This window comes from Clytia hemisphaerica, unplaced genomic scaffold (assembly GCF_902728285.1).
Source record: "Clytia hemisphaerica strain Z4C2 unplaced genomic scaffold, Clytia hemisphaerica genome assembly, whole genome shotgun sequence".
Classification (NCBI taxonomy): domain Eukaryota; kingdom Metazoa; phylum Cnidaria; class Hydrozoa; order Leptothecata; family Clytiidae; genus Clytia; species Clytia hemisphaerica.
The window spans coordinates 2,121,640-2,142,568 of record NW_027103562.1 but is presented as its reverse complement, the minus strand read 5'-3'; the positions used below and the strand labels follow the sequence as shown (position 1 = coordinate 2,142,568).

At 37.7% G+C, this 20,929-nt stretch overlaps 1 protein-coding gene across 1 annotated transcript in view; it reads left to right on the top strand.

Annotated features, from left to right (window-relative positions):
• Nucleotides 1–616: 616 nt before the first annotated feature.
• The window catches only part of LOC136800805 (dynein axonemal heavy chain 5-like), a 65,080-nt gene continuing 44,767 nt past the window's right edge, over nt 617–20,929 (top strand). Inside the window, exons 1-21 of the mRNA XM_067057461.1 lie at nt 617–635; nt 902–1,116; nt 2,073–2,238; nt 3,010–3,426; nt 4,121–4,281; nt 5,409–5,588; nt 6,592–6,706; nt 7,031–7,266; nt 7,634–7,852; nt 8,501–8,563; nt 9,238–9,476; nt 9,958–10,198; nt 10,877–11,076; nt 11,643–11,815; nt 12,497–12,744; nt 13,484–13,582; nt 14,310–14,477; nt 14,754–14,978; nt 15,172–15,317; nt 19,852–19,958; nt 20,472–20,629. Of these exons, the coding sequence (XP_066913562.1) occupies nt 617–635; nt 902–1,116; nt 2,073–2,238; nt 3,010–3,426; nt 4,121–4,281; nt 5,409–5,588; nt 6,592–6,706; nt 7,031–7,266; nt 7,634–7,852; nt 8,501–8,563; nt 9,238–9,476; nt 9,958–10,198; nt 10,877–11,076; nt 11,643–11,815; nt 12,497–12,744; nt 13,484–13,582; nt 14,310–14,477; nt 14,754–14,978; nt 15,172–15,317; nt 19,852–19,958; nt 20,472–20,629 (3,795 nt within the window). The remainder of the gene's footprint in view (nt 636–901; nt 1,117–2,072; nt 2,239–3,009; nt 3,427–4,120; nt 4,282–5,408; nt 5,589–6,591; nt 6,707–7,030; nt 7,267–7,633; nt 7,853–8,500; nt 8,564–9,237; nt 9,477–9,957; nt 10,199–10,876; nt 11,077–11,642; nt 11,816–12,496; nt 12,745–13,483; nt 13,583–14,309; nt 14,478–14,753; nt 14,979–15,171; nt 15,318–19,851; nt 19,959–20,471; nt 20,630–20,929) is intronic.

The window sequence follows — 20,929 nt, the reverse complement described above, 5'->3', positions numbered from 1 at the left end:
GTACAACATCTGATGCCCAGTAAAACATTGCGTCAGATTCGACCAATAGGGTCATTCGCAGAGCAGGAAATTTTTCCATGACACGTAATCATGAAATTCATCTTGAGATAAATTATCCTGAGATAAATTATCCGAAGATAAAAATATCTCGAGATAAATTATCTGGAGATAAATTATCTGGAGATGAAAATACCTCGAGATAAATTATCCGGAGATAAAAATATCTCGAGATAAATTATCTTGAGATAAATTATCCGGAGATAAAAATATCTCGAGATAAATTATCCGGAGATAAAAATATCTCGAGATAAATTATCTTGAGATAAATTATCCGGAGATAAAAATATCTCGAGATAAATTATCCGGAGATAAAAATATCTCGAGATAAATTATCTTGAGATAAATTATCCGGAGATAAAAATATCTCGAGATAAATTATCTTGAGATAAATTATCCGGAGATAAATTATCTCGAGATAAATTATCCGGAGATAAATATCCTAAGATAACTCTAAGATAAATTTATCTCGAGATAAGATAAAGTGTCCTGAGATTACTTATCTCGAGATATATTAAGTTATCTAAAGATAACTTGATTATTATCTGCTTATAATATGATGGCACTAACAAGCTTCCGTAATATCCAGTCTGGGGTTAGTTTAAAAATTCAAATATGAAACATACCTTGAGTACATGAATATTTGAGACGTGTAATTAACACGAAAGGGAAATCCCGTTTATTTTGAAAGCTAAACTCTAAAGTTTACACCTGTTCATTCGTGTGAATTTCAAGGCCGTTAAATACTTCCATACTTATATCCATATAATAAGGTATGTCCAAGTGCTGTCGCTGTGGTATTAATATATAGATAACGATTCTATCTTCTCTGATTTCTTATCAGGCTTATGTATGTTAACTTGGAATTCACTCAATTTCAACGCATTCATTGAGAGTGTTTACGAGACGTTGAATGAAGTCGAACTAATGGTTGATCGAGTCATCGATTTAATCGAGTTTCGTATCGAGAAAATTTTGAACGATATCGCGAACACGAAATTGGTTGAGCTGCCGACAGACACACCATGGACTATTGATGAGTTCATAAAAAGAACGGAGGTTTGCAGCTATTTCTCTCCAAGCTTATTTTGTCCCTTACAATTCTTTATAAAGTCTGATTCGTATAAAAATGGAAGTGTATCGCTTCCCTTCTTCAGATATCTTATAAAAAATACTCGATAGAGCTATCCTGCCTCTCTCAACTGTCGTTGAAGCAAAATAAAGCGTCATCTTTGCTGAATAGACCACTGGCAATTTATTCGGGAAAACGGCGGCACCGAACTGTTTTTGGCCCAGCTAGCTTTAGCGTACTGGGCCTTTCATTAGCATTCTGCCCGGTGTCAGTGTGTAACAATTTACTAGGCGATACGCGTTTTCAAACACACCACAGGCTAGTACATATTGTGAACGATTTGATTGGCTGTTAGAACATGATTGACAGAGTAAAAAACAATTGAAATCGTCTTTATTGGTTAAAAACATAAAAGGAGAAAATACAATTAACTATTAAAACTATAAGAATATAACAGATGTAGTACGTTTTAAGAAAAACAATGTGATTTACACAGAAATAACCGTAACAAACCTTCTTCTCTTTAGGAAGATGTTCTTTTAAAAACAAGTTGTTTTTACATTTCTCTATCATGTGAACAGTTCAGTTGTTCACGTGTTAGGAAAAAAACTAACATCTCTGTATATAAGATTAAATATTATGAATTATTTTTTACTGTTGTAAATAAGAGATAGCCGAAGGGTCTAAGGCGTCTATGGCTTGCGTTAGCGGCTCCAGGTTCAAATCCCCTCTGCTACTCAAGTCTTGTTCAGTTCATATTTTTATTCGCTGGGCCTTCATGCCCTCTGGGCTTCTTGTTTATTTATAAAGATGACGCGTTATTTTACTTTAGCTAGGGAAAGAGTAGCTGCATTTAGTGTTTTATTTAAGATATCTAAGACGCTTCATGTTTTCCATTGGACATTTCACTAAGCTTTAGAAGATTTTAACTTATTCACTACAGGTGCTTTGTAAGAAAGGTGCAGAAACGATTGAATCGAAGAGTCAGTATGTTGAGAAAGCAACTAATGAGTTGTGTATGATGTTGTTAACTGTCGAACAAAATGTTGAACAACAAAATGAAAATGTTGATGAAGATGAAGAGGATGGAGAAAGACAGCAATCACCAGGTATGTTTTGTGTTATTCATGACGTAATGTGCTAGGTATTGATTCTGCAATCCTAGTGGCTCGCACCGGATAACGCACTTGATCCAAAAAACTGTGTGTCAGTGTCTCGCAAGCTGACAGGCAGTAAAAACTACGGCGTAAGACGGTACTAACGAGACGACTCCTAGACCACTCATCACAGAGCTGGCATCCTCTGTAAGGAGAAGCCAGTCATCAATTACGTAATGTTTTATACAGAGGAACCCAAAAATACCAGAAGTTTGCCACTAATTCTGAATTTCAACAATAAAAGTAGTGGTAAACGCCCATATTATTTTGGCTGATTCGGTAAAAAAATATCACGAATATAGCGCGCCTAGGTCAATCAAATAATTTTTCTTGCAAATCAATTAAAAACATCATTCTCTATTTTGGCCTTCAGTTACAATCTTAATTAGACGTGTCTTTAATAGAGGTAGGCTTGACCGGCTAGGAGAGACGAATCACTCAAAGACGTAACATTGCAACAGTTTTCGACGAATTGAATAGATGAAATTTTATTGCCTTATCTCTCAGCCAATCTAGCTCCTTAGAGAATTCATTTTTACATGCTCTAGCTTCACATTTATCAATATCTATAAAGTACATCCGGAGATGTGACAGGTTTATCAGGTATGAGTCGGTATTGGATAAGGGAGTAACGCCTGCACGCTCTATCTTAAGATTTTAAGAAGATTTCCAAAAGTCTGCGCCACGAAGTCGGGTTTTTTAATTATGTCTCTCTTTCTTTAGATCTTGTCAAGTCTAGACCAAAATCACGCCTTGGTAGTGCGGCTGTGTCACCAACCCGTGCGGCCGCCAAACGTAAGCGAGAAATGCTTGAAGTTCTGGTAGAGCGAGCAAACGAGCTTCTAAACTATTACAATCATCAAAATTTGGAAGCGCTTAACAAAGTAATTCGCTCAACACTCGATGCCATTCGAAAAAGAATTCATGCCACGGCTACTATACTATATAAAGAACGCACGCAACAAAACCTTGAAGAGACTGGCAGCCTAGCTCCGTTTTTCTACTCTGATTTTGTGTTAAAGATACCGAACGTATCAATGAGCCCCTCGCTGGATGAAATTCAACAAGCTATCAACAAATGCACGCATGTCATTCTATCGATCACCAAAAACATCACAATGTGGGACTCCAATGTTAAAGGTATGGTTTTGAACTTCCAACCAAATCTCGTTTTATTGGAGGATGCCCTGTTATTTTCTTTTTTTTGTGGTATGATTCACAATTCAAAGTCTCAAGGCTAGACTTTGAATTGTGAACCGTTTAGTTTTTTATAATTATCTCTAGTTTACGGTCTGGTCTACAGATTTCTTTAAAGCTTGGGCTAGATGGCGTGCTTTAAGCTTTTCCAAGCAAAAAAAGTGAGTTTGATAATTTATGGAAAAAATATTTTTAGTCTTGATACAGACTAAATTAAGTCATAAAACCCTGTCCTAATGGATGTAAAACGACTTGGAGTATTACTGTGCTAAACAACAATATAAAGAGTCAGAGAGTTTTATACGCTCTAGAAGTTTGTCCTAAAAGTCTAAGCAGAATAGTGTAAAATGTTTATAAGCTTCAAAGGTTTTCAATATGAGAGAGGTTACTGATATTGCGTAATATTTTCTACGGAAACACCCCGGTTTTCGCCAGTAGTGTCTAAGAATTTTTTTCTAGCTCAAATTTCTTAGATTTACTACTACTGGCCAAAACCGCGGTGGTCAATTCTGAAAGAAGTTTCATTTTTCATCTTCGTTTTCTATTTTTTTTCTATTTCATTATAAATATCCCACCCACTCTTAGTGTTAGGGAAGTGTGTCATTTTATTGACTTGCCGGCTCTTTTGGTTTTACAGCTCTTACAACCTCGTCATCAGATGAATTAGAGACAAAAACAGATTTTGAACAAGAAACATCGCTGAGCGTCAATGAAGCGGCCACTCGAAGCCGCGCGGGCAGTTTATTATCGAGCGTCAATGATGATGACGGTTTATCTACGATTCAATCCATCGCAAAGGTATGAAGTTCAATGGGTCGCCCTATCATGAAACAAAATACCTTATTGGCCAAAACTTAGTCGGCCTTAATTATTAGTCTGCCCTAATTTTAGTCACCTCATCAAAATTTAGTCACTAAGGGCCGACTAATAATTAAAAGCGACTTAAAATTTGGGCCATTTCTGAATTTACAAGCAGATGGAAAATAGGAGAAAGCTTAAAATACTGGAAAATAAGGAAGCCTAATGATAAACTTTAAATTTGGCCCAAATTTTTAGTCGGCCCAAATTTTAGTCGGCCATAATTTTAGTAACCATGCCAAAATTTAGTCACTTAACTTAGGGCCGACTAAGTTTTGGCCGATAAGGTACAAGGATTAGGTTTTCATCTTTAAGTTCATTTTCATCATCTTAGTGTACTTAAGCTTCTTCGGCCACACCTTTATATCACCAACCTAGCGCCATTCTAACACCAAATAGCGCCTTTTACGCTTCACTGGGCCAGCACCTGAACTAGACTCCAATACACATACGCATAATAATCGCGTGGAATTTAGGGTCTACGTTATAAGTATGTTTTCATCAATTTCATAATATGCAACACAATTTTCATTCTGTTTATCTAAAGAAATTTCATGAGTGAATTTTACGGCCATCTTAAATTTTGATTTTCAACCGGGGGCGGGGGGACCATGGCTGGTCCTCGTGCTGTTAATAAACCTCAGCCCCATATGCAAAATGTTTCCAATGACACTGAATCAACCTGTTCATCGCCTTTTAAAGCAGCGTTTACAGTTCTTCCGTCTTATGAATTTCCGTCTCTGCAAAAATAGAAATTTTAAGCTTAATAATTTAGCATAATTGAGCAGAGCCCAGCTGGCACACAACGTTGTTTCAACGTTCATCTAATGTTATATGGACGTTGTGAACGTTAGATAAACGTTGAAACAACGTTGTGTGCCAGCTGGGAGTATTGAAAATCTCGGTTAATTTGTTGGATTTCCGTCTCTGCAAAGTGTAAGAGGCTTTTCTGTCTTAAAACTTAGAAAAATTGGCTAGCTTGTCGCGTGGTGGCTATTTTCCGTCTCAGAGGAAAAACTTACTTTCGCCCACTGTTTTAAAGGAGCTCTAAAATTTTGTTATTTTAGGTGCGCAAAAGTTACTACCGGAGCGTCTCACACAACAAGGAGATAGCAAAACTGGTTGGTTCAATGTCCACTATCATCAACTCGCAGAAGAAAGAGGTTACTGGAGCTTTCAGTCATTATGAACAATACAACACCATCTGGCTTGTTGATAAAGAAATGTCGATGGAGAAATTCTTGCAGGTATCTAGTCTTGGTTTGGCTTTTTTCCAAATTCAGTTAACTCTAGCTCCAATTCGAATCTTGGTCCCCTCAACTAGAAAGTGGTTTAAAATACTCTAGGTATAAATTTGGATATTTCTCTAATTCGAATAAATATTTTGGCCCCTTGAAGAATCATCGAATTAGAGAGAGTCAACTTAACACTCTCAGGAAAAATAGCCGGGATTTTTCGTCTTCACCACAACACGAGGGTGAAGTTTTGATTTTCGGGAGATGACGTAATCTTCACTCACGCTGGTCTTGGATAGCCCAGCTGATATGTGACGTTGTTTCAACGTTCATCTAACGTTCACCGGACGATGATATTTTGTAAATGCTTTGAATATTTCCAACCTTACCCAGCTTTGAGATGGTATTTGAATAAAGGCTGCCATATGTGAACCTCGAGTAAAGAGACCAGGGTGCATAAGCTCTGATACAATAGACTTTCACATATTTACCTTAGACCTAAGCTTTTCGAATCATATAGAATTTTTTCGTGTTTTGTTAAGTTGCGTAATTTCCGCCATTATGGAAGCAAACTTTCGATTTGCGTAAGAGATCGCCTCTACAGATTCGAACGTTTGCTTCTTTAATGGCGGAAATTACATAAATTAACCAAAAACCTCTATTCATGATATGCACCATTGCGATGTCTTCCATTCCACCCAATAGCTCATTGGTTGAAAGTGACGTATTGACTGATTTTACGTCACTTACAACCAATGAGCTATTGGGTGGAATGGAAGACATTGCAATGGTGCATATCATGAATTGGGATTCGAATAATGAAAATTTTATTCAATCTTAAAATTCATGGTCAACCAAATAGAACAATTCTTAGCTTTCTCAGGCACTTATTTTGAGATTAGCCCTTTTGTTTTGTCGAAGACAATTGGACTTAGCAGTAAATCTCAACTCCTTATATTAGATGGTGGTATTTTAACCATGAAATCTGTTTAATCTCAATTTACCTTTATTTCAGAAAAATCCGACCTTGGATGAATTCGAGCAACAGATTTTGTCTTACAAAGAGATTGAAGAAAAAGTCAAGATGGAGGATGAGAGAATGAATGTTGGATCAGTTTGCTTGTTAACCGGTCAGTATTTTCTTCTAAGAAATCGGGGAATTGCGAAATTAATGAAATACAGTGGAGTCTCCATATTTTAACGGGAAACATAAATTCGTTCGAGTTTTTTCGTCCACACTTTTTCTGTGTTATCTTTTCATAAGCTATCTCGAACGGAGAATATTATTTGTTCAAATTACATAGAGATTCGAATTATATAAAGTATTTTAAGAGGGTTTTTCTTTGACGGGGACTAGAAATAAGCTCGAATCAAAGAAAAATTCTAATAATAGAACTTCGAATAAGCGAGAGTTTACTGTAAATCTTCTAAACTCTGTTTCAAATGTATTTCAGAGCAAATCAAATTGGGTATAATCACGGAGATTAAATCATGGATTGTTATTTACGGACGGTCCGCAAATTCCAAATATCGGACAGCAATGGTGGACTTTTTCAAATTCATCAATTCATTTACAAAACAGTTAAGTCGACCGTTGAATGATCTGGATGACATTCGGTTTGCAATGGCCACCCTCATTGAGTTGAGGAATCAAGAAATTGTTATGGACATGGAAGTGACCCCTATTGAGGTGAAAATTCGCTAAAAGGTTTTTTATAAGAACAAACTATATAAGAACATTAGGTTTCGATGGCTTAAATAATAAGTGCATTTTTCCATCACATTACAAATGAGGATAAATCAAAGTCAATTTCCCATTGGAGCTGTAACTGTAAGATATTTTACTCACTGGGGACGAATTTGTGTCCCTGCAAGCGATTTAGAGCACATTCAAGATCGGCCAGGATCGGCCAAGTAATTTTGCGACCCAAATCGGCCTAGATCGGCCAGGTCTGGTTCGGATCGGCCAAGTCCGGTCTGGATCGGCCAATAACGGCCAGGTCCGGCAAAATTGCTCTGTGACACATGGGTGTAAAAGTATTTTTTGATTTTCACAGGATTCGTTCGCCATGCTTACTAAATACAACATCACAGTTTCTAAAGACGACATTGAGAGAGTGGATACACTTCGTTACGCCTGGAAAAACCTTTTATTGCTGGCCAAAGAAGTACAAGATGAATTGTTACAACTACAACCTGTCTTTAAGAGTGATTTGACTGCCAAAGTGGAACAGTTCAAACAAGACTCAGAAGATTTTGTCAAGAGTTATCAAAAGGTTTGTTTTAATCTACTTAACTACTCTCTCCTTGACTTGATTCTCCTTCCTTCAGTTTAACCTTTTATAGAGCACTCTCTTTAATTCGAACTTCTCATAGTTACCCAGTGAGCATTCGATTTATAGTAATAACATTTTTTCTTCCTTTGGGTTCTTATCTCATCGGAATTAGATTTTTCAGTAGCGGTAAGCTTGCTGAGACTCAAATTTAAAAAAAAAATAAAGATCATGTTTTATTACCAAATACAAGTCTTAAAACTCCGCTCAAGAATCAAGGAAGCTAGAAAGGACCTTTGAAGGTATACTTTTTCGCTCAGAATTTCATGCTCCATACACGATGATCGCAATTATTTTTGTTAAATTCGACTTTGGGAAAATCGTCAATTTTTTACTCATCTTGCGGGTTAGGAGCTTTGCCTGACACGCCAGTTTTTTTGCCATAAAAGCTTTTGCCAGCCCTAATTCCCGGGGTCCCTCTCTATTCAAAACTATTCAAAATCCTATCTTCTTTCGAACCAATCACATGCGCTTGCCTCCCACAAAAAATGCTACGGATTTTAAGACTCGCCTCCCTACTACAAGAGGATGTTTCCTAAACTGTCTTCTTTTTCAGAATAATAAGCAAACTAAATCTTCTGTTATTTATAGAGAGGTCCAATGACGCCAAACTTGCCACCGCATGAAGCCAACGAACGTCTAATTACATATCAGGTATAAATTCTTCTCTTTTCCATCAAATACATTTATGTTCTATTATTTTAAGGGAGAAGCTTTCCCAGTTTTGAACTACCAAATTATAAGATATCACCATACAGTTGACGCTCTCTAATTCGATCTTTAAGGGGAATTGGATTTTCATTGAATAAGGGAGCTTATCGAATAATAGAGTGTTGTTAATGAGAAATTCTTGACGATGGTGACTTAGGATATTATCGAATAAGGGAGCGTATCGAGTAGTAGAACGTCGAATAAGAGAGTGTCAACTGTAATTAGTTGGATAGCCTCGATAGAGTTGGTTTCTTTCAGTAAAAAGCAATATTCGTGATTGAAGACGATGCCCCGTTTACAATTGACTCTCTCTCTAATTCGATCTTCAAGGGACCAAGAATCTACTTCGAATTATAGAAAGTATTTGATACTGATTTCCAGCTGAGGAGATCAATATTTTAGTTCGAGTTTTAGAAAGTATTTGATACTGATTTCCAGCTGAGGAGATCAATATTTTAGTTCGAGTTTTAGAAAGATTCGAATAGACAAAGCAGAATAAAAAAAGTAATTTCTCGAAATTGGTGCGTGGGAGTTGCTCTTGCTCTTGCTTTTGTTTAAAGATACTGTGTAAGCAAATGATATACTTTTAAACTTATTGTTGTTGTTTTTCTTCGTAGAATCGCTTTGATACGTTATACCGTCAATACGTCACTTACTCCGGCGGTGAAGAATTGTTCGGCCTCCCTATCACTGAATACGACGGCTTGCAACAAATACGTAAAGAGTTAAGCTTGCTGCATAAATTATATGGGCTCTATAATGACGTCACGCATAAAGTAAATGGTTATTATGATATACCATGGATTGAGGTGAATACGGATAAAATCAATGGAGAATTGCAAGACTTCCAAACACGGTAAATTTTCTTTATAAACAAATATTTCGATTGGGGCTATAGTGCTCAAACAGACCCCTCTCCGTTTGTTAAGGACGTGAATTGTATTTGTTAAGGTCCTGTTCGTTAAAGGGAAAGCAAACGCGGGAAAATACATTTTCAAAGCGCTTGAAGCTGATAATTTTAGTATACGGAAAAAAGTGATTTGCAAAGAAACTAAAATGCAAAAATTCGCTTCGACAGCAAAATTCTTTTAAATCGAGCTCATGTATTCGCACTTTGGAGGACGGCGGAGTGACTGAAAAGTGATCTTCGAACAGGGCCAGCCGGCTCGGCTATCTATAAACTGAACGGAACATTGAAAGGAGCGGGGATTCGAACTGGGAACCCCTGGTTTCTCTGGCCATCATCGTGCCCTTAAATCTTTTTTCAATGTAAGAAGTAGTTAGCATTCTTATTCTGTGATTCTGTATATTCTGTGAAAATTTTCATTTTATTTCAGATGTCGAAAGCTTCCACGTGGTCTGAAAGACTGGCAAGCCTACCTTGATCTCAAGAAACAGATTGATGATTTCAATGAAAGTTGTCCACTACTGGAGATGATGGCGAACAAAGCAATGAAAGCGAGACATTGGAAGAAGATTGGTGAGATCACCAACCACCAGTTTGATGTGGAAAGTGAAACGTTCTTGTTGAAGAATATTATGGAAGCTCCTTTACTGGAGAACAAGGAAGATATTGAGGTTAGTTAGGTTTACTCAAAATTTGGAGGAAAGGGGAAAAGCCTCCTTATATCTTTGTTAATAGACTGATTCGACGAAATCCAGTTAAAGGGACTATCTTTAAGCAAATCTCAAGCAAGCTGCCTGTTCCTAACTGAAAAAAATTTCACCCACGAAACAAAAACTGTGTGCAGGTATAAACGGGAAATATTTGAAGACTTTGAGTTACCAAGTTATTACTAAGCCATCTTGTACTTATTCTTTCTACCATTTCTAATAAAAAATGGCTGATCGTGGGTGAAAATGACGTCACACGGAATCAGTTTATAGGGGAAGATTTTTGGTTCCTAGAATATACCGTAAGAGTGTGGGAAGATGAAAATATCAGTAAAGACGTGGTTAGACAATAATCATGGGCAGCTAGAACAATTCAGAGGTAACAGGCTTAGGGTAGGACTCGGGGAAAACTAGATCGCCAATCACCAGGTGAACATTGGGGAGAGGTAGAATATTACCACTGCAACAACTTCTTCTAAACCCAAGGAGTTGTGTAAGGATTCAGTGTCAAGTCATGCGTGAAAAACTGAAATCTGAAATAAGTCAATATTTAGAACTTTTAGCATCTTTCTCGTTTTTCTCACATTATATAAGTGTTTAAAGCTGTTACTTTATAAATCGCTATAATATTTCAATATCCAGGACATCTGTATAGCAGCTACCAAGGAGAAAGACATCGAAGCGAAACTGAAGACGGTAATCGCAGATTGGAATCATCAGGAGTTAACATTCGCTACCTTCAAAAGCCGTGGTGAATTGTTGTTACGTGGTGATAGTACGTCCGAAATTATCACCCTTCTGGAAGACAGTTTGATGGTTCTTGGCTCTCTGCTCAGTAACAGGTAAACCTAATTTTCTTGTCTGTCTAGTTCTGTTGAGAACTTGTGAACTTATTTGGAAAAGCCTTTTTTATTAAAACCTGTTTTTAATCGATCCTTGAATAAAGTACAGTTAATTTTCGTTAATTTGAAGTCGAACGGGAAGTCTAATTTGTTCGATTTACAGAAAGATTCGGATTATAGAAAGTATTTTACGAGGTTTTACCTTTGACGTGTTCTGAGAATTAGTTCGAATTATAGAAAGGTTCCAATAAGGGAAGTTCGAATTAGCGAGAGTCCACTGTAGAAAAACAAACTCGCCCCCTTCTCGTGTTTCCCAGGCTTTATTGTGTTACTGAAGGATTCCAGAGAAAAGAATCTCACTCGATCAGGAATGAGATTAGCTAAACACTGGAAAAAAAGTAAATAACTGTAAACCAACTACTGCTCCTGTCCCACATAACACATGGAACACCTGTATTCTGTGTGACAGGGACTGTAGTATTGTGATTTATTTGGTTAATTGGTAGCTCTAATCAAAATCACGAGCGCTTTTTATTGACTCATGAATATATGATTTTTCTTTTCAGATATAATGCTCCTTTCAAGAAGCAGATCCAGTCTTGGGTACAGAAACTGTCCAACTCCACTGACATCTTGGAGAATTGGATGGTCGTTCAGAATCTGTGGATTTACTTGGAAGCTGTTTTCGTTGGTGGTGATATCGCAAGACAGTTACCGAGAGAAGCTAAACGATTCTCAGGTATGTATAGGGAAGTGAAATTTTCAATTTTCTCCACTCAAGCCTAAGAAATCCTGATTAAATCTATATCCAATGTTATTTGTAAAAACGCTCATATTGTGCTATTTATACAATGTCTTGATATGAGCTCAAACGATTTCCATTGACAGTTTATATATTGAATAGAAAAGGGCTTACCCCCTAAAAAAGCATCGCATTAGCGAGTTTATGTATTCGAGATAAAGTGAGGGGGACGGTATAAAGCAAAGTTGACATGTCTCCAAAATCACCGTCCACTTTGCTCGACGACGGTAAAAACACCAAAATACCGTCGTCTGTTTAGGTGAGCAAAGGCGATATAGAGCCGTACATCAACTATTGACTTTGTTTTGTATCGATTTCACTTACCGTCGCCCTCGATATCCTCCGATACATAAACTCGGTATTACAGTAGCGTGGACAGGAGGGGCGCAAAATTTGTGTTGGAGAGCAGATTTTTATGACACTGTAATTATCTATTCATAATATAAAAAGATAATTGCTGTGCCATTTAAATCTGCTCTCCTACATAAATATTGTGCCCCCCCCCTTGGCTACGCTACTGCATTATATTTTCAACAGTTGATGTCCGGTACATTGAATTAAATAAAATGTTTTTTCTATTCTTTCTTGGTTTTTATTTCCTCTACTTTTTCTAATAAGGTATCGACAAGAATTGGCAGAAGATCATGCAGCGAGCGCACGAAATGCCCAACGTCGTTGTCTGCTGCACCGGTGATGAAGCTCTCTCGCAACTACTCCCGCATCTTCAAGAGCAACTCGAACTTTGTCAGAAATCGCTGTCTGGATATCTGGAAAAGAAACGGCTCGTTTTCCCGCGCTTTTTCTTTGTCTCGGATCCAGCTCTCTTGGAGATTCTTGGACAAGCTAGTGACTCACATACAATTCAGGTATGACTTTCGTTTTTGTTTCCCACAGACCACGTTCGCACGTAACGAAATGAAGACATTCTATTGGTTTGAAGTGGCGTAAAAATTGAATATAACCACTAGAATGGCTTCATTCCGTTTCAGAACAAATCGGAATTGTATTGTGTGAACTAGCGAGCACCTCACAGGTTATCAAAAAGACCAGTTTCTGAAAATTATTCTTATCATTATTGTTATCACATTAGGATTCAATCCCCCAAATAAAATGATTTTAAAGTTTTTCTTTCATTTGAATGGCTGTTCACTTGCCTTTGTTTTTCCGATCATTAAATATCATATTTATAGATGGGCTGAAAGGGTACCTTTTCAGCCATATTGAACTGCACTGTAAGGGTAAGATTTTGAAAAGCAGATTTTGCGCGGCACATACCGTCGCTTCGAAATCGAGTGCCCCCCCCCCCGGGAATCATTTATTTATGGATGGGCTAGAGGTTTTTCATGTGTCTTTCATAGTTTTTAAGTTGCCTGATTTCCGCTGCTACGAGAGCAAATTTTTGAATCTGTAACGGCGATCCCTTACGAAAATCGAACGCTTGTTTCTGTTTGTTTCCATAATGGGGGAAAAAACAAACTTAACAAAACATAACAAACCTGGATATCTGTAAAAGGTTTCATACTGGATTTGGGTTGGAAAACTACCGTGTCCGTCCGGTTCAGGCTAGCTATTATAGGATCAAACCAAACATCTTTTACGTTTCAGAATCACTTATTGAATGTCTTCGACAATACCAAACACGTGGAATTCCATGAGAAGGATTATGATAAAATTCTAGCTGTCATCTCCAAAGAAGGCGAAAAGGTATGATGAACTCTAAATAAAGGATACTTTCAGGTTCCCGTTTCGTGTCCCCGTCTCAGCCAACTCTCTCTTATTCGAACCTCTGTTATTCGAGTCTTTCTGTAATTCGAACATAAACATCGAACCCTTCAGCTTGAAACCTTATATCTCGAATCTTTTTCTAATTCATGATATGCACCACTGGAGAGTCTTCTGAGAACTTTTAAAATTTCCAACTCAATATGTCACTTAAACAATAGAAAAAGTGACGTAATGGGTGGAACAAAAACAGAACAGTTAGCATAATTTCGTGAAGTCATTGCAGAGGTGCATATCATGAATTCAAAGAAAAAAAATTTATCCTTTGAAGATCGAACTGTAGAGATTTTACTGTTCAGTTCCAAAGTTCCATAGATAGCCGAGTCAGCTGGCCAAGGAGCCCGTAAAATATGGAAAGCCTATATCGTAAAAGCATAGGCGTAGCGAGATACCCTGCAAAATTTATGAGGGAGTGCAGGCGTTTATGACATTATTCATTATCTTTTGATAAAACAAAGACAATAATTACAGTGTCGTAAAAACCGCGCTCAGCCATAAATTTTGCAAGGTATCTCGCTACGCCTATGAAAAGTCCTAGATTACTGGGCCATTCACGTGAAATATCGCCCCTAACTTTTTAAAAAGGAAGGATCAATAAATTTTAACAAATTCCCTTTGATGGCAGTAATGAAACTTTTTCTTTTTACAGGTCGTCCTTGACAAGTACGTCATGGCTTTTGGCAACGTCGAAGAATGGTTGAACAATCTATTGAAAATGTCACAAAGTTCGGTACACGGTGTTATCAGACAAGCGTATCACGCCATCAGTGATTCGAACTTTGATGTGATGGAATTCCTTGGTACTTTCCCAGCTCAGGTATATTTTGAAATTCAAATTGTCCTTTCCGAAACATATCCGTTTTCTTGCCTCCTCTTTTGGTCTAAAACCCTTATAAACAACTTTTTACATTTCAAAAGCTTAATTAAATAAACTACCTGGTCGACAACCCACCCAAACATCCCTTTTACGGAAAAGTCCATTTAAGTCAGCTCCGATTTTTGGGCTTACAAATGGGGAGTGGGATCATAATTATTTGTCCAATACACCCCTCCGCACACATTCTTTTCTGAAAATTTTTTTCATATTTTTCAGATTGGGTTGCTGGGTTTACAAATGCTTTGGACACGTGATTCCACAGATGCACTGCAGAACAATAAATACGACAAGAAAGTCATGTCGGAAACCAACCAAGCTTTCTTAGAGTTGTTGAATCTGTTGATCGAACAGACAACGAAGGATCTGTCATCCGTTGAAAGAACGAAATATGAATCTTTAATCACCATTCACGTTCATCAGAGAGATATTTTCGATGATTTGGTAAGTCGTTTGAGTTTGTCTGTACAAACCCGTTAGCGAGTTTATGTATTCGAGATAAATCGAAGGAGACGGTTTAAAGCAAAGTTTACATATCACTTAGCTCGAAGCGATGCAAAAATATTTATTATTTCCATTAGAAATATAAACCATTTGTTCTAATTCTTATCCTTTAAACTCACTCTTATTTCCACAGGTCAAAATGCATATCAAATCACCGAACGATTTTGAATGGTTGAAACAGATCCGATTCTATTTCTTGGAAGATATGGATCAATGTCTCGTCTCCATTACCGATGTTGATTTCAAATACCAAAACGAATTCATTGGTTGCGTGGAAAGGTATAACATTATTCTTATATGCATGGCGTTCTAATTCTACAGGCCTAGCAGGCGCACTGGAACGGTTTTGTGGTTTTTAATTTTTTGAAGTCGTAACATCGATGCTAGTACGATGGGCAAGAATTTCAGTGCAAACAATGGACTAGAGACCCACCATGATTGTTAAACCAAAGAGATGTTATAAATCTACGTAGGATTCTCTTAAACTCGAATGTCTCCTTATTAACGCAACCAATTTTTTTTTTTTATTTATTAATTGTCTTTCAGGCTCTTCCATATTTTACAATGGCTATTCGTCCTATGTAAAAATAATCATATTTAAATAAAAAGATAATTATATTCTATGAAAAAAAATATGCTGTAGAAACAAAACACACAAAAAAAACAACTCAAGAATACTGACAAAGCTCACAAAATTGCAGATTGTAAAACCGTAAAACTGTAGAAACAAAACACAAAACAGAACTCAAGGATACTGACAGAGCTCGCAAAATTGCAGAAAAAGAAAACAGAAAGTATAACTTGTTGGTGTTATAGTGGTTGATTAGGAAAAGTTCGGTTGAGTTGTAATAGTATTGAAGTAGCTAATCCTGCGAAAATTTCAGTGTTGATCAGACCACCAGACTAAAATATCAAGTAAATATTGTAAGGTAAATATTAATAATATAACCACTAGACCTCATGATCATAGAATCTACAATATATTGGCTTGAAATAGGAAAAATTTTGAAAGTGAGTGAGGTGCCAAGAAAAAAAAAACAAAAAAAAAACGGACACGACCCGAAAAACGTTGCTAAGACTAGAACATGATGAGAAATTGTAGAGTTGAATACTGCTAACTCGAACGAAGAAAACTATAAGATTAAGTAATGTATAGATTGCTGTGAGGTTACCGATTGTAGAAAAAAAAAAAAAAAAAATTAGATATAACGTGTATAAAATATTGCCAGACTACGATCTAATAAATACTTTTTTAAAATATTGCGAAATTTTTTGTGATCAGGTTCTTCCCTGATCGCTTTTGGAATATCATTCAAAAGGCGACTTGCCTTGCCAACAAATAATTTTTCCGATACATTAGTCTCGTATTTAGATTCAACTTCCTCAACATTACGAGTATTACGTCCAGCGACTCTTAATTTAAAACCTTTTAAGTACGATGGAAACTCATCCTGGTGAATCGATTTGTGTGCGAGTTTCAAAAGTTCAAAATTAATTTGCTGCTGGATCGGTAACCAACCAAGCTGTACTACATCCTCGATTGTAGAATATCTCAGCGTCACAAAAGCTGCAATTCTGCATAGCAGTTTATCAAGTTTTTTCAACTGGATTTGTGGCAGGTTCCAGAACAATGAACAACAGTAGTGTAACTTCGATATAAGAAGGGCTTCGGCCAGTTGCTTCCGCAGACGAAAAGTTGCTGTACGACGAAGATAGCGTAGCACGTATAATTTTGCGTAAACTGATTGACAGAGTTTATCGATATGAGTTTGCCAATTTAGATTTTGATCGAATTGGATGCCAAGAAGTTTATAAACGGTAACTCGTTCTATCAGTTGGTCTGTGTGATAGATATGAAAGGTTGCGTGATCGGGGTTCATGAAATCGTGAAGGTTTGACATTCTCAGTGTTGACAGTAGCATGATTTTGGTTTTTTTGTTATTAAACGCCAGATTATTAGTGCTTGACCATTCTCTAAGTTGGTTTAAACGATGTGTTAAGTTGACGATTGAAGCTGGGAGGTTTACTGTCTTACAGTGTTCATAGATAGTAGTGTCGTCTGCATATTGGTTTTTACTCCCACCATCAACGTTATCTTGTAGGTCGACGGTATAAAGGTTGAATAGAATTGGTCCAAGTATAGAGCCTTGAGGTACCCCAAACGATACAGTTCCGTAGTCAGATTTTTTATCGTCAATCTGGACGAATTGGCGACGATTATATAAGTACGAAAGCATAAGCATGGCAGCACTGTTCGAAAAGCCTATCTTTCGTAGTTTTACCAGTAGCGTTTTGTAATCGACGGTATCGAAGGCTTTGGAATAATCAAGAAAGGCGGCTAGTGTGACTTCGCTTTTGTTCATCGCACCAATGATGTCGTCTCGTATCTTCATTAGGAGCGTTTCGGTAGAATGACGCTTGCGGAAACCAGACATGGTTTGTTGATATATCTGGTTTCTTTCGATGTACTCAACGATCTGCTTTGCCATTAAACGTTCGTAAAGTTTTGATAAGATAGGCAAAACAGTGACGGGTCTGAATTGGTCAGGAGTGACGGAATGTTCAGTTTTTGGAATCGGTGTTACTTTACCGATTTTCCATTGCTGATGGAAAGTGGTTTGAGCGATCCCTGTGTTTATGATGTGAGTTAGTGGTGATGCTAGATGGTCGGCGATAGGTTTGATCAGCGATACTGGTAGATTGTCATACCCGGCAGAGCAGTCACTTCGAAGATTCTTTATCTCTTTGACAACTTGATCATAAGTGACGGGTTGAAACTCAAATTCCTGATCAACCTCAGTGACGAAATTTCGAAGAAGATGTTGGATTTCTTCCGTGGAAGTTGGTTGCGATCCAAGGATTCTTGGTGCCGTGGATAGGTAGTGTGCATTTAGTACGGATGGTTGGATATTTATCACACTTTTTGTTGGATTGAGAATTCGATGAATCAGCCTCCAGATTTCTTTTGGTTTTTTCGATGAAAGAAGTCTGCGGTAGAAAGTCTTTTTAGTGTGTTTTATCTTTCTTTTTAATGCATTGCGAGCGTCACGAAATTCGTTCCAGTCGGAGTCTGATTGAGTTCGATGAGCAGCGATACGCTTCTCGTGGCAGCTTTGCTGTAGATCGTTGATTTGTAAGTCTTTCATCCAGGGTGCTTGCGGACGAGTGACTTTGATTCTTTTTAAGGGTGCGTGGCGTTCGACGCACTCAAAGAGTAGATGATTGAGTGTGCTTAGACTATCATCTGAACAATCGGTTGCATAAACGAGATTGAACGGTAGGGTGGAAGCATCAGCTACGTATGTAGGTAAGTTGAAGTTTCTCATGTCACGTATTACTTTGTACCGTGGTTCGAATCGGGCGACACGAGTATTCAAGCAGGCAAACACGGCATCATGATCACTGATTTCTGGCGTCGGTAGAACTTCGCAGAATTTGACTTTGCATGACGAGTTGGTCGAAATGTGGTCAATGAGCGACACTCCTTTACGTGATGGAGATTTGACATGCTGGGTGAGGTCGAACGAACGAAGGGTTTCGAGATACGAATCTTTTATTTGAGAGTTCGATAATAGATCGATATTAAAATCACCCGTTATTACCACGTTTCCCGTCCAGTCAAGAATAGCTGTTCCAACGATTCTGTCGAAGCTTTCAAGCCAATCCGCTTTTTCTTGGTTCGTGAAGTTCGGTTGATACGCAACATTGAGGAGTAGTTTAGAATGTTTGTTTTTTCCTTCAATTTCAACCCATAGATGTTCGAGGGCTGGGTTGATGTTGGTGATATCTTTGCGTATTTTGTGCTTGATGTCATCTTTGATGTATATGCCGACACCGCCACCACGCCTGTTGTCTCGGTTATGATAATAAAGTTTGTAACCTTCAATTTTAACATAATCAAGCAAGAAAGGATTGTCTTTTAGCCAGGTTTCGGTGAGTGTTACCGCATCGAATTTGTATTTATTAACAAAGAGCACAAATTCATCGAACGTGGATACCATGGACTGTGTATTGATGTGAGCGATGCTAAACAAATGTCTATTTTCATTGAGTTTTTCGAATTGTAGATCTTGGAATTGTTCTTGTTGGATCTCTTGATCAATAAGCGAAAGATCTCGTACGTTGCAGAATGGTAATACAGATGGTAAGCATTGGGAACACATCCAACCAGTGATTGTCGAATTGCGCTTCGGGTCGACGCATCGAAGATGGGTCTTTTGTTGGCAGCGACAGCAGGTCACAAGTTTACTGTTTTTGCGTACTGTTTTGGCACACAAAGTACATAGAGATGGCCCAGGATTGGATTCAATATCGCCTGACAAAAGGATATCGGTACCTGAGATGTTAAGCTGGAACGAAGCAATATGGTTGGCATACAAGCGGATCGGTGCACAGAATCTATGTTTGTTGTTATTTTTCGAAGCAGCAAATCTCGATCTGTTGGGCGAATTTTCCGATCTGCGCGACAAAAAATATACCAGGAGAAGCAGCGTGACAATCTTCTTCTTTTGATGCATATTTGAGCGCTCTAAACTGCAAATTCGTCAAATATTTAGCGAAAAACTTCTTGATTTTTACTTTTTGAACGTCAGTTGCAAAAAAACGTCAGTTCGTTACAGAAGCCGTTGCAGTGTCCAAGTTTAATTGTCATCCAATTAACAATGCCTCTTCAGCGTTACTCCATAACTCAAAATGTCTTTAACTGGAACAAATTCGTGTTCCCCTTGCGTGTTCGAGTTATAGAGACTCCACTGTATTATCGTCTGAGTTATGTTTTCAGCAAATCAACTTTTAAACATTTTTGAATCTCCAGGTTGGTCATTACACCGCTAACAGATCGTTGTTACATAACTCTAGCACAAGCATTAAACATGTCCATGGGAGCAAGTCCGGCCGGTCCGGCTGGTACCGGTAAAACTGGTAAGTGACCTGATTGTTGATCATCATTTTGCTAAAGAATAATTAAAAAAATCTACTTTATCATTGGGTCGCTGAAGTTTCAAAAATACTGTCGGATAAAAAAATCCAAAATGTCGGTGAAAAAGCTCTCATCCTTGGTTTTAGTCAAATGGGTGCTTATTCAGAATTCGAATGTTACCAAACTTGGAAACTCAAGAAAGAACACGTTGTAGAGCTCATCAAAAAGCTTTTTCATCGACATTTTGAAAAATGTGAAACGTTTTGAGGGGGCCATGACATAAAGCCCTTGTGATAATTGATTCTTTTCGTTTTGTTATTTCATTTTATATCGATACAGTGGGTGGAAGATTCTTTCAAGGGGGTAACCCGAGAAAGAATTTCCAGGAGGGGTCCAAAGTTTTTTGGCTTGTAAAGGTTCGTCCACCCCCGTTTGGATATTAAATAAAACAGCCGATTGACACGTTTTCTAAACTTCACACCCACACGTTTTCAAACATTTTTCCCTACATTTAGAAACGGTGAAAGACATGGGAAAAGCACTGGGCAAATACGTCATTGTTTTCAATTGTTCCGATCAACTCGACTACAGGGGATTGGGTCGAATCTTCAAAGGGTTGGCGCAATCTGGAAGTTGGGGATGTTTTGATGAATTCAACAGAATTGATCTACCAGTGAGGCCCTACGATTTCTATGACCATGCTCGCACGTGACGGTTTCGTTTCGTTCCGAAACGGAATAAAGCCATTATATTGGTTAGAACTGACTTAAAACTTCAATGTAACCAATAGAATAGCTTCATTTCGTTTCGGAGCGAAACGGAACAGTCACGTGCGAACATGGTCTATACCTCGCCTGAAACCATCAGCTATTCATGTTGGGATGAGCTGGAGTTTTTATTAGATACTTCTCTAATTCGGTCATTTAAAGTAATAGAGATGACGCCTTCTTTAGAAAAAGTAACAAAACTACTT